Below are 16,562 nucleotides of genomic sequence, written 5' to 3'. Positions count from 1 at the left end.
GCAAAATGTTTATCTTAATGGTTGCAATTCTCCCAATTATAGTTGCAAATTTCCCCATTTTTCCAAAACTTGTCCTATCTGTCGCTTAATATAGTTATCTTCTTTGAGAGAGCTACATGTTGCTGTTAATTGTATACCCAGATATTTTACCTTATTCGTAATCTGGATACTTGAAATCTCCATCAGTTCTTCTTTTTGCTTTTTCAGCATATTTTTAGTCAATATCTTTGTCTTTTCTTTATTAATTTTTAGACCAGCCACTTCTCTGAACTCTCCAATTCTTTCTAGCAATTTATTTATTCATGTTAAAGTTTCTTCCATAATGAAAACCAAATTGTCTGCAAAAGCTTGTAACTTATATTCCTCTTGCTGAATTTTCATACCTTTTATCTCCTAAACTAATGGCTGCTGCTCCACTGCTGGAAAAAGGGCTTTCCTGGCTCAACCAGGGACTTAGTGATGTCCCTGGGACCCTCAGGACGTGCCCTCTACTAACACAGTCAAAACGAGACTGTGTGGTCCAGTTTGGACTGTCCAACAGCGGAGTTTCTCAGCGAAGTTCCAGGAGCCCTAGAAACCCTGCGCGTCTCGCTGCAGCACCAACTTCCCTTTCTCATCACCATCATATTAATAATATAATAACATTATGATATAATAACCTTAATACTTAACATTTAACATTGTCTTCTTTTTAATGACTCTCCTCTGTACCATTTCCTCCCTTTATATCTCTTCCTTTCTAACTTCTGTTTCTATTACCAAGCCATTGATTAAATGTGTCCCATATCAAAAAATATTCTGTTTCTTCTTTATCCTTAATAGCAAGTGTTAATCTATCCATTTCTGCACAATCTAAGAATATCACATGTGGTGTTCATGCCCAAGAGCTAGAAAACATTGGATAAAAATACAGACATGGCTGGAAAAAAATGATAAAACTACATATAGATCTGAAACCAGAGATATTTTTGCTGGGTCTTCTACCAAAAAAATATCATAAAAAGACTGCATATTTGATTTTACATATATTAACGGCAGCCAGAATTTATTTGCACAACAATGGAAAAGTGATGAGACCCTGTCTGAGGAGAATGTAGTTAAAAAACATAAATTATTATTCTACTGAGGCTTGCAGGTTCTGCTGTAGTTCAGAAGCCTTGGTGCTTTCCTGGATAAAGAAACCTTCTTATAGAATAGGGTAGAATGTTCCAGTTTCTTCAGGAAGATGATAAACAGCACAATAAGTGAGGAAGGGTATACGTGTCAGAAACTGTGCTGGCTTAGTGAGAAAGGCCATTTCTATTATTCGTTTGGACAAAAAAGTCATGCTGGAAAATTCAGAGAAAAGACAAATCTATTTACAATGGATAGCTAATCAATCTTGTTGCCTTCAGTGGAATATTCTGAACAGAGTGGTTCCCAGAGCTGAAATACCGTATTTTTCAGAGTATAAGACACACTTTTGCCCCCTAAAAGAGGGTGAAAATTTGGGTGCATCTTATACACTGAATGTAGCCTCACCCACCCACCGGCCCCCAATCTTTGGCCTCTGTGCATCCTCTCAAACGGAGCTTTTGGATGCTGCAAATGTAGCCTCTCAAACAGAATTTTTTCCCTTATTTTCTTCCCCTCAAAACAAGGTGTTTCTTATACTGTGGAGCTTCTGAAAAATACGGTACCCTTCAAAGGGATCATCAAACTGCTAAATCTATTAAAGATATTTCTCATGTGGATGAGTCATGGCTGTTTAGGATTGTAAATCTGTAAACGACTCAGCCCCTCTCTACATGGACCATGGTTTCACGAGGATGGTCCATCCACATAATCTTCTTAATCACATTTTCTTGTCCAAGGACACACAACAAATATATTCACCACCTCAAAGTCCGGGAGATCACCCCTACAAATACACTTAAGGAAAGCCAACCTCCCTTAGCACCCAAAATGTTCTCTCTAATATTTCCCAATGTTTTCTCATTACAGCATTGAATTCAAGAATTATCCGCTAATTCTGGCCTTGGTACATGCAATCACAAAAATCAACAAGGATTTGGTTCTGCTGCCCAACATCACTCTTGGCTTCCATATTTATGACAATAAGGAGACTGTTAGGAGGATTTCCTGGAACAGCCTCTCTCTTCTGTCCACACCAGGCCGAATGGTTCCATCTTACAAATGTGACAAGCAGGATACATTGCTCTCTGTTGTTGGAGATGTCAATTCCCAATACTCAAGGCAGATGGCCTCCATCTTCAGCATCTTCAAGGTCCCACAGGTAAAGGGGTTATATAGGGGACCTACATAAAAATAAAAAATATATTTATTAGTGCTTAAGCAAAGTACACTTGTAGAATAAACCAATCTCGTGTATACATAGCAAAGAAAAAGCATTCAGCTGCATGATTTTCACACAACATTTGAAATTGGAATTTTTAATTGTAACTAGAAGCCTTTCACTCCATTCGAAGTGAATCAATTGAACAAGCAGGGCAGAAAGGTACTGATACTGACCCTTAACATGAGTATATAATATTGTTATAAAAATTATGACAAGACGCTCCTTTTCTGCAGCTAGGTTTCCACTTCCTCAAGTTCACTCAGGAAGACAGAACTGTGTTTCCTTCCTTTTTCCGGATCAGCCCCAATGAACTTCCTCAGTATGAGGGTTTAGTCCGGCTGCTCCTGCATTTCCAGTGGAACTGGGTTGGGCTTGTGGCCCCTAAAAATGACAATGGAGAACTTTTCATCTCAACTCTGAGGCCGATGCTCGAGGAGAAGGAGATCTGCCTGGCCTTCACTCACCTGTTGGAATCTGTATCTGCTATCTTTTCAACGGAAAAGTGTATGTCTTTAATCCCAACGTGGAATAAAGCTAAGGTGATTATTGTATTTGGAGAATCCAAGTGTATTAAAACTATATATGCATCTCTGCATTATTTTAAAAAATCCAGTAATTCTGCAGTTAAAATTGTTTGGATCCTGACTTCCCATTGGGAGATAAGCGCATCTCACCAAATGCTGACATTTCTAAAGCCTTTCCATGGTGCTTTGCATTTCAGGGATCATAGTTATGATATCTCTGAATTCAGGCATGTTCTTCTATCTTTAGACCCCTTGAACCCCCAAGAAGACCCCTTTCTCCCTCTGTGGTGGGAAAGCATGTTTGGCTGCAAGATCCAGAAACCAGGAGAGAGACTTAAAAAGGGGAAAAAACAATGTACGGGAAAGGAGAATTTAAAGGATGTGCCATCTTACATGTTTGAACCAAGCATGACAGGTCAAAGTTACAACATCTACAATGCCATTTATGCTGTGGCACACGCTTTACATACCATGCATGGATCAGGAACACAACCAGCCATGATAAGGCTTGGAAAAAGGATCACAAATGTCTGGTCATGGCAGGTAATTTCTTTGAATTTTACCCTGTCCACAGATCCTTAGAACTTCCCATAGACATTTCTTCCTGAAATTAGAATAGAATAGAATAGAATAGAATAGAATAGAATTGAATTGAATTGAATTGAATTGAATTTGATAATAAATTTGATAATAAATAATAATAAAATAAATAGAATTCTTTATTGGCCAAGTGTGATTGGATACACAAAGAATTTGTCTTTGGTGCATAGGCTCTCAGTGCACATAAAAAGACAAGATACATTTGTCAAGAATCATAAGGTACAACACTTAATGATAGTCATAGGTACAATCAAATCATACGAGGAAACAATCAATATAAATCGTAAGGGTACAGCAACAAGTTACAGTCACACAGTCTTACGTGGGAGGAGATGGTAGCCTTGGTAGTACAGTGGTTTAATGCACCCTGTTATTAACACAGCTGCCTGCAATTTCCGCAGGTTCGAATCTCACCAGGCTCTAGGTTGACTCAGCCTTCCATCCTTTCTAAGGTAGGTTAAATGAGGACCCAGTTTGTGGGGGCAATAAGCTGACTTTGTATAAATATACAAAAGTATGAAGGCTATTGCTTAACGCATTGTAAGCCGCCCTGAGTCTCTGAAGAAGGGCGGCATATAAATCAAATTTAAAAAAAATGGGTGATAGGAAGGATGAGAAGATTAATAGTAATGCAGACTTACTTAATAGTTTGACACTGTTGAGGGAATTATTTGTTTAGCAGAGTGATGGCGTTTGGGAAGAAAATGTTCTTCTGTCTAGTTGTTCTGTTGTGCAGTGCTCTATAGCATCTTTTTAAGGGTAGAAGTTTAACAGTTTATGTCCAAGATGCAAGGGGTCTGTAGATATTTTCACAGCCCTCTTTTTGACTCGTGCAGTATACAGGTCCTGGAAGGCAAGTTGGTAGTAATTGTTTTTTCTGCAGTTAATTTATGAAATATGTCCATGTTACTCATCTAATCATATCTGAAAATAAACTAAAGTATAAAATAGCAAACAGCAAACAAAGAACCATTATTAAAATATGATAAAATAACTATAATGATTTGATTAAAAAGACAACGCATAACTAAAGCAGTTTTCAATAAGATCCTCGAAGAAAAATTCTTCCTATAAGGTCCTGAAAGATCTTGAATGGTTATCTGATTTTCATGGGATGAAACCCTATTCCAGGTAGGAGGTGTCAACCCCCAGACCAAGAGAGGTAAGATCTGGTTTCCTTAATGCAAGATGTTTCAAAAGGCCAGTGGAAGTCCTGGCCACATTTGAAGAACCACCAAAGTTTCTTTTTGCATGCTGCCTGCATCCAACTAACCTGTAATAAGATGCTAGGCTTAATTTATTTTGACCTGCTTTGTTTTTAATGGCTTACTATCCTGGGTGAACATGGTCCATTTGTTTAGCTGCTTTCTTTGTGCTGCTCAGCTTACTGTGTGAAGGGAGCCCCTGTGAATCTCAGCACTCACCGAAGGGCTCCAATGCAAAGTGATCAAAAGATCTCCTTTTTCTTTTGAGATTTGTCTGGCTGTTCTGCAATTAAGGCTTATTAGCAATAGAATTAGCATTTAGACTTATGTACAGCTTCACTATGAGTTACAGCCCTCTCTAAGTGGTTTACAGAGTCAATATATAGCCCCCAACAATCTGTGTCTTTGTTTTACCTACCTCAGAAGGATGGAAGGCTGAGTTAACCTTGAGCCGGTGAGAATTGAACTGTCAAACTGCTAGCAATCAGCAATCAGGAGAAGTAGCCTGCAATGCTGCATTCTAACCACTGTGCCACCAAGGCTCATTAATCTAGGTTCCCTTTTCAATACATCAGAATAGAGCTGGAAGGGACCTTCCTTAGAGGTCTTCTAGAAAACCTCTAGTAATGAAGCACCCACAACTTCTGAAGGCAAACTGTTCCATTGGTTAATTAGCCTCACTGTTAGGGGTGAAGATTCATCTCTAATTCTCCAATACGAGATTCCTATGATTTCACGCTTTTCCCGATCACTCAGTTATACCCCAATCTAACATTAAAGATTGGCAATTATCTCCAATCTGGCAGAGAATGATAGAATCCGTGATGTCTCATTTTTAATTACTCCACTTTCCAAGGGTCTCTTTTCTTTCAGCTTCTTGCCTATTTGAAGAATGTCAGGTTCAATAACAGTGCTGGAAATGAAGTCTCGTTCTTAGAAAATGGACCCATGTCTGCTCGCTATGATCTTTTCAACTGGATTTTCCTCCCCAATCAATCTTTTGTCCACATGAAAGTCGGGCAAATGGATCCCGGGGTTTCCCAAGGCCAGGATTTTACCATCAACTCCAACGCAATCATCTGGGCCAAAAAGGTGGGCTGGAAGGAAATGTCCTGAATTCAGAAAAAGGTTCATGTTCTCCTGGACATGCATAGAGCTTTCTTCCCAAGGTCACTCATGGTGGTTTATTCCTTGTGAAAAAGCCTCACGTAGACCACAGTTTCCTCCCAAATGGCCTGGCTGGGCTTGCTTCCTCAGGAGAAAAAATATGGTGCAGGTCAGCTGAGGGAGCAGATAATTGCAGGCACTTAAACTGCAGGGTGATGATGGTGGATGCAGTTGGGTCTTTGCACCATGACTTTGGCTGGGATGACTGGGGGCTTTACGCTTTGAGGCTATGCTGGAGCAGCAGGGGCTTCATGCTTTGCTACAATGCTGGGACATCTAAAGCTTTCTGCTACACTGTGGCTCAAGGGTTAGTGCCTCAATTCGGTTCAATAAGTGGGGACTACCTTTAGCAATAGCAATAGCATTTAGGCTTATATACCACTTCATAGTATATACCACTTATATACCACTTCATAGTGCTTTACAGACATCTCTAAGCTGTTTACAGAGTCAGCATATTGCCCCCAACAATGTGGGTCCTCAGTTGGATGCAAGGATGGAAGGCTAAGTAACTTTGAACAGGGGAGAATTGAACTGTTGTCAGTTGGAAGAATTAGCCTGAAAAGTTGCACTCTAACCACTGTGCCATCAAGGCTTTTAAAGAATAGGATGGGATAGGATAGGATAGGATAGGATAGGATAGGATAGGATAGGATAGGATAGGATAGGGGAGAGGAGGGAAGGGAAGGGAAGGGAAGGGAAGGGAAGGGAAGAGAAGAGAAGAGAAGAGAAGAGAAGAGAAGAGAAGAGAAGAGAAGAGAAGAGAAGAGAAGAGAAGAGAAGAGAAATTTCTCCTTAGTTCTAAGTTGCTTCTCTCATTGATTAGTTTCCACCCACTGCTTCTTGTCCTGCCTTCAGGTGCTTTGGAGAATAAATTGACTCCCCCTTCTTTGTGGCAGCTCCTGAGATATTGGAACACTGCTAACATGTGACCCCTAGTCCTTCCTTTCATCATGAGATAAGTGCCAGTCCCAAACATCAATTGGTTAGCTGGTTGTGCCACTGGTTTCAAATCTCCAGGAACTCTTCTGGTTGATGTTTCAGGATGGTGAACCTGTTCTTCTAAAGACCTTTTGAAGATGGAGCTCTCAAGGGGGAAATTAAATGATGTATGACCATCAAATAGGCCATCTCAATCTTTTCTCTTTTCTCTCTCAGAAAGTGCCCTTTTCCAGGTGTGGCAGGAAGAGGTGCCAGGCAGGTGAGAAGAGAACTGTTCCAGAGGGTGAGCAGGTTTGCTGCTACAAATGTGACCCTTGTCCAGAAGGCACCATTTCTAATCAGACAGGTAGAGCAACCTTCAAATGTAGATCTTTCACGTTCAGGGAAACCATTCAATATATTAAAATATTAAGAGATTTTGGTGATTTGTGGTAGGTCTGACATGCTTCACAATAGAGATGCAAATTGTTGTGCCCCCACCAGCCTAATTTCCCATTTCTGAGGAACTAGGATTGGCAAGATTGCTCTCTTCCCCAAATTTACAAGGTGCATTCAAGACAAATATTTGCTGATTTCTTGCTCTCTTTTCCATTCCTCTTATCACATACCAATAGGAAAAGCAACTATGATCATTTCCCTGAATGTATAGTACAACGTGGTTGGGTGTTCCAATTTTGTATTATTTCACCCCTGGTTTGTGTGCATTTGTGTGTTACCTTATGATTTTATAACACTCCGAATGATGATGAAGCTAAGCAGCAAAAAGCAGGATTCCTGATGGAGAGAGCAGTCAATCTTCTTAGGCTTCCATTACAAAGTGGAGGGAAAATCAAGTGCCAACCCTCCTCTCCCTCGGAAAAAAGTTGCAAAATTTGGTACAGGTGATTACAGAGACAGAGATCTCAATATCTGAACAATTGATCCTCCAGGCTTATTTTGAACAAAAAACGAGTTGATTTTTACAGGGCAGGATAAGCTGCCCAGGGTGTCCTTTCTTATTGAATTGACAGATGTGGAAAGGAGTCATATCTGAGATGTGTGGCAGGAGGTATAATTCTTACTATGCTTGCTCCAGAAATATTTAGATGAAGACTCTTCATTTCAGATGCAGCTCGCTGTGACTCCTGCCCAGAAGACCAATATCCCAACATGGACAAGGACCAATGCATTGCGAAGAAGATCCACTTCCTTGCCTATCAAGACACCCTGGGATACTCTTTAGCATCTCTCGCTCTTTCTCTCTCTTTGATCACATTGACAGTCCTAGTAATTTTCCATAAGCATCGTGACACACCGATCGTCAAGGCCAACAATCGAGATCTGACATATATCCTCCTGGTCTCCCTCCTGCTCTGCTTCCTCTGCTCCTTCCTCTTCATTGGACAACCAAGGAAGCTTACCTGTCTCTTACGGCAAACTGCCTTTGCCATTCTCTTTTCCCTTGCAGTTTCCTCTGTCTTGGCAAAAACTGTCATGGTGGTTCTGGCCTTCATGGCCACCAAGCCAGGGAACAAGACGAGGAAACTCTTAGGAAAACCTCTGACGAATTCCATTGTCTTAGCCTGTCCCCTGGTCCAAGCTCTTCTTTGTGCCACCTGGCTGGCAACTTCTCCCCCATTTCCCAGGTTGGATTTCCATTCCTTGGGAGGAGAGACAATCTTGGAATGTAATGAAGGCTCAGCTTCAATGTTTTATGCTGTCCTTGCCTTCCTGGGTTTTTTGGCCCTTGTCTGTTTCACTGTGGCCTTTCTGGCTAGGAAATTGCCTGATAGTTTTAATGAAGCCAAGTTCATTACCTTCAGCATGCTGGTCTTTTGCAGTGTTTGGATCACCTTCCTCCCTACCTACCTGAGCACCAAAGGGAAGTCCATGGTGGCTGTGGAGATCTTCTCCATTTTGGCCTCTGGGGCTGGTCTCTTGGCTTGTATCTTTTTCCCCAAATGCTACATTATCCTCTTTAAACCCAATCTCAATAGTAGAGAGAATATAATGAGGCACAAGAATCTTTAATTCATGCAGCCATAGGAAACATGCATATTTATCTTGTTGACATACTTACAATATGATGACATTTTAAAAACATGAAAACAGAAGAGGAACATGTTCATTAAATAATGCCTTTTAAAATGCTTCAACTGGTTACAGTAAGACTCTCTTTGTTGAGTGCAGCAGATATAAAAATTGAATGAACGAATGGATGGATGAACAGATGCATGATGGATGTTCCTATTGTGTTAATTACTAAATTGGAAATGGGTCTTTTCAACAGAATAGTGGAAGACATACCTCTGCAGATAAGGAGACAATGTGATGCATTCATTTCAAAAATTAAGAGAAAATGACATAAGAAAGGAGAGTTGATTGGCTATGAAAATGCTCCCACACATTGGTTTAATCCTTCCATCAGGTACTATGGAGAATAAATTGATGCCCTTTTCCCTGTTACAGTCCTTCAAGTGTTGGAGGACTGCTATCATATCACCGCTAATCCTTCTCATCATTAGAATAGGCATACCTAATTCCTTCGATTGTGCATCATATGATTTAGCCTTCAGACCCTGAGTGGGTAGATGTGGCCAGCTCAATATCCTGCAGCCCTCTGCCAGTGAAAATGGAGCCCAGGAGGGCTGCCTGTGGCCCTTCTTGGCTTCTTTTTTGGGTGTAACAACCTCCTGCAGCTGGTCTCTTGGCTTGTATCTTTTCCCCCAAATGCTACATTATCCTACTGAGGCCCCGTCTGAATTGTAGAGAGAATATGATGAGGCACAAGAATGTCTGTTTTATGCAGGGTTTGAGAACTTTTATTTTGATTTGAGGGCTTTTTGTATTTGATCTGATTTCTAGAATGTCATGAAATGAGACATGAGCTTCTTCATTAAAGCACTGGAGATTTTGTCATGTGACTAACCAAAAAGTATCTGTTCATTTCCTGCTCTGTGAGCCTTACTACTGATTTATTCTTTCCAACTATTGGGCAGGTGAGGAAGGAATGTGTGATGAGGTCTACTCATTACTGAATAGGGAGGAAAACACTTTTATATATAGATGACGTTATGTTGTTTAAGGACTCAAATATTTGGGGTCAAATGTTCCCTAATCAATATATATATTCATTGTGAACATGTATTTGAGTAGATAGATCAATCAATCAGAATACAGCTGGAAGAGACCTTGGAGGTCCCCTGATCAAGCAGGAGACCAATGGGGGGTTGCTACCAGTTCGGTCTGGTTCTACCAAATAGGTAGTAACTTTAGAAACTAGTTCTCTGAGTTGGTAGTAACAGCAGCCTGGCCATGCCCCTGAACTGGTCCCCCAGTCGCTGCTCGCTCGCCCACCCAATGCGTCCTTCGGACGGTAAGCTGACCAGAGCAAAGAAGCCTCTCAGCTGCCTGGCTGCAGGGCACTGAAAAGTCCTTCAGCTGGTGAGAAGAAAGCTGTGCATGCATGAAGATGGCGGCAGTGACCAGAAGTCTTTCTGGGTGGAAAAGAAGCCTCTCAGCTTTCAAGTTCAGCAGCAGGCTCAGTCCCTTCAGAGGGTCGCTTTTCTCCTCGCCCAAGAAAGATAAAAAGGCGCAGAGCAGCTTTTCATGACAAAGTCGGTGTGGCTGCCTAGACGAAGTAAAAGAAAACAAACCACTGAGGGAAGGAGCCGAAGCTGCCAGTGTTGCAGCAGCCCCCACCTCCCCGCAGCTTGGAGTTCCAAGCAGAAGAGGTCCTCAGCTGTTGTGAAGAAGCAGCACTCTGGGTGCTCCACACCCACTTCTTTCTCTTTGACAGTTGCTTTGCAAACAAGGTGCAAAGTGGCTCTTAAAGAGAATGAAGCAGGTGTGACCCACCCAGAGCTGCCACTTCTTCATGACAGCCGAGGATGGAAGAGTTCACTCAGGAGCGACGCCAGCAAGGAAGGCAGCTGGGTCAGAGGGAGGCATAGCACGAGCTCTCTGGGACAGGTAAACAAGTGTGGGGAGGTGAAGAGAAGCAGATTCAGCCTCTCATGTGTTGCACCCCCCTCCCTGCCTTTGCCAGTGCCTCCATGCTACCAGCATCTCCCAAAGCCGCCACCATTGGAGCCGTGACAGGGATGGGGGCAGCTCAGTAACCTGGGTGCTCAAAAATGGCATGGAGTGGGTTGCTCCGGCTGCAATCACGAAGAAGTGATTCTCACCGTCAGAGGTGAGAAGGGGCAGTTTTCGACCAGGAGGGGAACAGAGGAAAAGCCGAGATGACCACCGCCACCCCACTGCATCCTGACCTGGAAATGGGGCCAGAGTGTCAAAAAAAAAGTGTCAAAAAGTCCCAAAAATTTTAGCCACCTTTTCGGTGGGTGCGGCTTAGGGGGAGTCATGTGACTGAGTGCATGAGTGATGTCATGTTGGCCACGCCCAATCAGTCACGCCTCCCCCTAGCCACACCCACAGAACTGGTAGTAAAAAATTTTAGAACCCACCACTGCAGGAGACCTATACCATTTCAGACAAGTGACTGTCTAGTCTCTTCTTAGAAAACCCCCAGTGATGAAATACCCACAACGACTGAAAGCAAACTGTTCCACTGGCTAATTGTCCTCACTGTTAGGATGTTCCTCCCTAGTTACAGGTTGCTTCTCTCCTTGATTAGCTTCCATCCATTGTTTCTTTTCCTGCCTTCTTGTTCTGTCCCCGTCTCACACACGCACATCCATAGTCGGCCAAGAGTTAAATAAACCAGCAGACAAGAATTCCTTTGATAACAGGATTGGCAGCAACCCACTGGCTGCCTGCCAACAGTCTTTACTTACAAAGGGAGTTTTTTCTCCTCCGTCCGAAACATCAAAGCAAATCCACAGAAGCTAATAGATTAGTCAAATTCAGTCCAAAAGGTCAATCCAAGCAGGGCATATACAAAGTTCCAGCCACACAGAAAGACTTCCTAGCTTTTCAATTTTGTTCGTCACAAGGCTTGAATGGCCACTACACCCCCTTTTATCCCCTGTGGGGTGTGGTCCAGTGACTCAGCTTATGGCATGCCTCTTCCTCTGCTGCGAATGCTTATCTTTGCGGCGCTGTCAGGGGTCCAGCCAAGACTCATCTTCATCACTGCCCAACTGTGGCTGCTCGGAAGTGCTTGGCCCCTGGCCTATCTCTTGGCCTTCGGAGGACACCTGAGGCATTGCCAGAGAGGACAGTCCTGGAGAGGGAGGCCTTGCCAACTCCTCTCCTTCACTCCTTCAAATACTTCAAATACTGGAATACTGCTATCATGTCCCCACTAGTCCTTCTTTCCTCAATTCACACTTGTAATGGAATTGATACAGTCAATTGTCTATGGGGCCTATATAGGGCTATCATTATAGGGCCATCAAAATTGATTGCTTATGTCTATGGAGATTCTCAGACATCCAGGTCCCAAAGTTCTTGTTGGTTGTTGTTTTTTAAGAGCAACTGGACTTTTTGAAGATGTTGCACTTCCAGTCCAAGAAGCTTCTAAAGTACTGACTGAATGCTGGAAAATGGAAGAATTTATATTCCTTTCACTCATCTGGTTGTAAGTACTCTTTCACAGAGTCGTTGAGGCAACTTGGAGGTTTATCTGATTCTTCAGGGTCATCTGAATAGTGCAAATTGGTGTGGAATCTTCTTGGAACTGCTGAAAGGGTTGGTTGTTTATAAACTATCAAGTCAGTGTCAATTCTTAGTGGCCACAAAGATTGATTTTCTAACGTAGCATCTGTCCTCAGTCTGGTCGCGAAGCTCTTCCAATGAAGTGAAACATCTTCAAAGAAAAACCAGAAAGTCCAGTTGTCTCTTGAAAAAGTATCTTTGGGACAACCTTGACCTGGTTGACTGAGAATCTCCCTAGATATTTAGCTATGCACTTTGGGATGAACACTCTTTGAATGTTGTGGGAGCATGAACGGACTTCCAGAAAAATTGCAGACTTACAGGAACCATTTGCTCTTCCGTTTGAGATGCAGAAAAGACGGACTCATCACCAAGAGCCTGTGTCTGTCTTCAACAGTGAAGGGACACAGGGCAGAAAAACTGCATCCTGTAGCCAAGAAGGCTCCACACCCTTTTGCACCCCTCAGGTGATCCTGACAACACAAATAAACTGCCAAGTGGCCTCAATGACTCTTTAAAAGAATGCAAATGACCAGCGGTCTGTAAGGAATATAAATCCTTGCATTCCCCACCATCCAGTCAGATCTGAGGAAGATTATTGGATGAGAAGTGAAACATCTTCAAAGAAAAACAGGAAAGTCCAGTTGCCTCCTGAAAAAGCACCTTTGGGACAACCATGACCTGGATGACTGAGAATGTCCACAGACACTTCCGGTGCAGAGTTTAAATTAGCCTTGTATCTTGAATACCCCCTCACTGTTTGTAAGAGGTATAAGAGAAATGAGCTTCTATATCATCCCTAACCATGTAAGAATCAATAAAACACTTCTTCTACCAACACCTGCATTATTGACCACTTTTACAAGGCTACAATTCATTACCATGCTTAGCCCTATATGAAAAAAAAAAATCAGGCATAGGCCACACTCCATCTTGGGTGCAATTGCTCAGGGGTTTCAGGTAGGCCAAATCCCACCTGGACCCTGACCCTCAATTCCATCTGCTTGAAGAACAAGAGACACCAATATGTTTTTCCCCTTCTGGTACATGTAGGAAAGTAATTGCTAAGAAGGTAGGATGTTACTCTTCCCTGCAATTATCAGAAGTACAGTAATTCTTAATGTATCCCCCATAGATTTTTACCCACAAAAGTCTTCCAAGGTAAAACCTGTCTAAATGAAATAAGGTCTGAGCTCTCCCAAGAAGAACTGGACATTTCACCTCAGGTTCTAATTTCTTGCAATCCATGAAACTGAACTGGGCTCAATTTTGTCTTCTGTGACAACTTCTGCAACCCAGCAAGAAAGACACAGACTCAGAGGAAATTTTAGAACTACAGAAAAAACAATGGCTACCAACCTGCCTTCCATTGAGGACCTGTATACTGCATGAGTCGAAAAGAGGGCTATGACAATATTGCCAGACCCCTCACGTCCTGGACGTAAACTGTTTCTATTCCTACCTTCAAAATGATGCTTTAGAGCACTGCACACCAGAACAACTAGACACAAGGACAGTTTTTTCCTGAACGCCATCACTCTGCTAAACAAATAATTCCCTCAACACTGTCAAACTATTTACTAAGTCTGCACTACTATTAATCTTCTCATCGTTCTTATCAGCCATCTCCTTCCACTTATGACTGTATGACTGTAACCTTGTTGCTGGTTTCTTTATGATTCATATTGACTGTTTCCTAATATGTTTTGATAGCTTATTTGCTCCCTATGACTATCATTAAGTGTTGTACCTTATGATTCTTGACGAATGTATCTTTTCTTTTTATATACACCGAAAACATATGCACCAAGACAAATTCCTTGTGTGTCCAATCACACTTGGCCAATAAAGAATTCTATTCTATTCTATTCTATTCTAACTCAAACTAGGTAAGGGAAAGCACCCTTGATATGAATTAGCCTCAATGCCACCCATGTAGCACAGCCTGTTTCTTCTCTCCTAAAGTCTTGGTGGAATTTTTTGGAAGTCACCTGCAGTTCAGCTTCTCAATGAACTTTGATATATGGTCTAAGAAGGAAGTGAGAAGTATGAATGGGCTGGCTGTCCTGCTCCTTCTCTTTTGGCTCCTGCCTTCAACAGCTCATAAAATTATGCAAACTGGATGTGTAGTGAGGAACCCTCTGCGAACTGTGGAGGACTATTACAAACCTGGAGATCTCATTATTGGGGGGAATTTGATCCTGGAAAAGTTTGCTCTCTTTGAAATGATGGAGTTTGACCGTCAGCCATCAAAGACAAGAATTACAAAAAGGTATGTTTTACTCAGAAGGAAATAGATTCGAAGAGTTTCTGCATTTTGGAGATTCAGGAGATTCATTTCATAAATAAATATTCTTGTTTTCCCCATGTTTTATTTGTTTTATTTTATGTTATAATATATTATTGTATAACATTATAACACTAAATTTTCATTAAAGTGTGTCTTCTGGGTTAAAATATATTTTGATAGTCATATTTATACATCTTCATTATATTTAGTCATCACCATCATATTAATAATATAATAACATTATGTTATAATAACCTTAATACTTAACATTTAACATCATCTTCTTAATGACTTTCCTCTGTACCATTTCCTCTCTTTATATCTCTTTCTTTCTGTTTCTATTATCTAGCCATTGATAAAATGTGTCCTATATCAAAAAATATTCTGTTTCTTCTTTATCCTTAATAGCAAGTGTTAATCTATCCATTTCTGCACAATCTAATAATATCACATACCCAAGAGCTAGAAAACATTGGATAAAAATACAGACATGGCTGGAAAAAATGATAAAACTACATATAGATCTGAAACTAGAGATATTTTTGCTGGGCATTCTACCAGAAAAATATGATAAAAAGACTGCATATTTGATTTTGCATATATTAACGGCAGCCAGAATTGTATTTGCACAACAATGGAAAAGTGATGAGACCCCTTTCTGAGGAGAATGTAATTAAAAAAACATAAATGTTTATTCTACTGAGGCTTGCAGGTTCTGCTGTAGTTCAGAAGCCTTGGTGCTTTCCTGGATAAAGAAACCTTCTTATCGAATAGGGTAGAATGTTCCAGTTTCTTCAGGAAGATGATAAACAGCACAATAAGTGAGGAAGGGTATACATGTCAGAAACTGTGCTGGCTTAGTGAAAAAGGTCATTTCTATTATTTATTTGGACAAAAAAGTCATGCTGGAAAACTCAAAGAAAAGGCAAATCTAGTTACAATGGATAGCTAATCAATCTAATCAATCAATCAAGACCGAGTGGCTGTGGTTTCCGACGTCCCAATATAGTCAGTTGGTGCCATCACTGACTATTGGGGATGAGTCATTGCCCCCCACGGAGAGGGTTCGCAACTTAGGCGTCCTCTTGGACTCACGGCTGTCTTTAGAAGAACACTTGACGGCTGTGGCCGGGAGGTCTTTTTATCAGGTTCGCCTGATTCGCCAGTTGCGTCCCTTTCTGGATCGGGACTCATTAAATACGGTCACTCATGCCCTCATCACTTCACGCCTGGACTACTGTAATGCTCTCTACATGGGGCTCCCCTTGAGGAGCACCTGGAAGCTCCAGCTGGTCCAGAATGCGGCTGTGTGGGTAGTTATGGGAGCAGCATGGCGCTCCCATATGGCTCCCCTCCTGTGCGAGCTGCACTGGCTCCCTGTGGTCTTCTGGGTGCGCTTCAAGGTCTTAGTTACCACCTTTAGAGCGCTCCATGGCTTAGGACTGGGGTACTTACGAGACCGCCTTCTGCCACCAATAGCCTCTCACCGCCCAGTACGCTCTCATAGAGAGGGGCTTCTCAGGGTGCCGTCAGCCAAACAGAGTCGACTGGCGGCCCCCAGGGGGAGAGCCCTTTCTGTGAGGGCACCCACCATCTGGAACGAGCTCCCTCCAGAGATACAGAAGATTCCAGATCTGCGCACTTTCTGCCGTGCCTCAAAACATTCCTGTTTCAGCAGGCCGGCCTGGTCTAACTTTCCCTTTATATTGCTTTTGATTTTATTTTAAACGGGGATGTCTTGAATTATCTAGGACCAGAGTGTTTAATATATTTTAATTGGTTTTTTTAACGTTTGTATTACATGTATTTTTATCGTTCGCTGTTCACCGCCCTGAGTCTCTCGGGAATAGGGCAGTATATAAATTTAATAAATAAGCAAATAAATAAATCTTGTG

At 41.9% G+C, this 16,562-nt stretch overlaps 1 protein-coding gene across 1 annotated transcript; it reads left to right on the top strand.

The window, feature by feature from the left end:
- Window positions 1-2,763: 2,763 nt before the first annotated feature.
- Window positions 2,764-8,793, top strand: LOC148116272 (vomeronasal type-2 receptor 26-like). The gene is made up of 5 exons (XM_087883575.1): window positions 2,764-2,842; window positions 3,110-3,405; window positions 5,541-5,759; window positions 6,993-7,035; window positions 7,882-8,793. Exons 1-5 carry the CDS (start codon window positions 2,764-2,766, stop codon window positions 8,784-8,786), a joined length of 1,542 nt encoding a protein of 513 aa, XP_087739701.1. The 3' UTR covers window positions 8,787-8,793.
- The last annotated feature ends 7,769 nt before the right edge of the window (window positions 8,794-16,562 follow it).

This window comes from Pantherophis guttatus, chromosome 1, assembly GCF_059756535.1.
Source record: "Pantherophis guttatus breed Tessera chromosome 1, ASM5975653v1, whole genome shotgun sequence".
Lineage (NCBI taxonomy): Eukaryota > Metazoa > Chordata > Lepidosauria > Squamata > Colubridae > Pantherophis > Pantherophis guttatus.
This window is presented reverse-complemented; position numbering and strand designations above follow the sequence as displayed.

Excerpts from the sequence above, each read along its gene's own strand:
- LOC148116272 (XM_087883575.1), top strand. The coding sequence starts at position 2,764 with ATGCTCGAGGAGAAGGAGATCTGCCTGGCCTTCACTCACCTGTTGGAA. Across the intron at positions 2,843-3,109 it reads TATCTTTTCAACGGAAAAGT|ACCCCTTGAACCCCCAAGAA; the intron begins GTATGTCTTTAA and ends TTCTATCTTTAG. Across the intron at positions 7,036-7,881 it reads CAGGAAGAGGTGCCAGGCAG|ATGCAGCTCGCTGTGACTCC; the intron begins GTGAGAAGAGAA and ends TCTTCATTTCAG.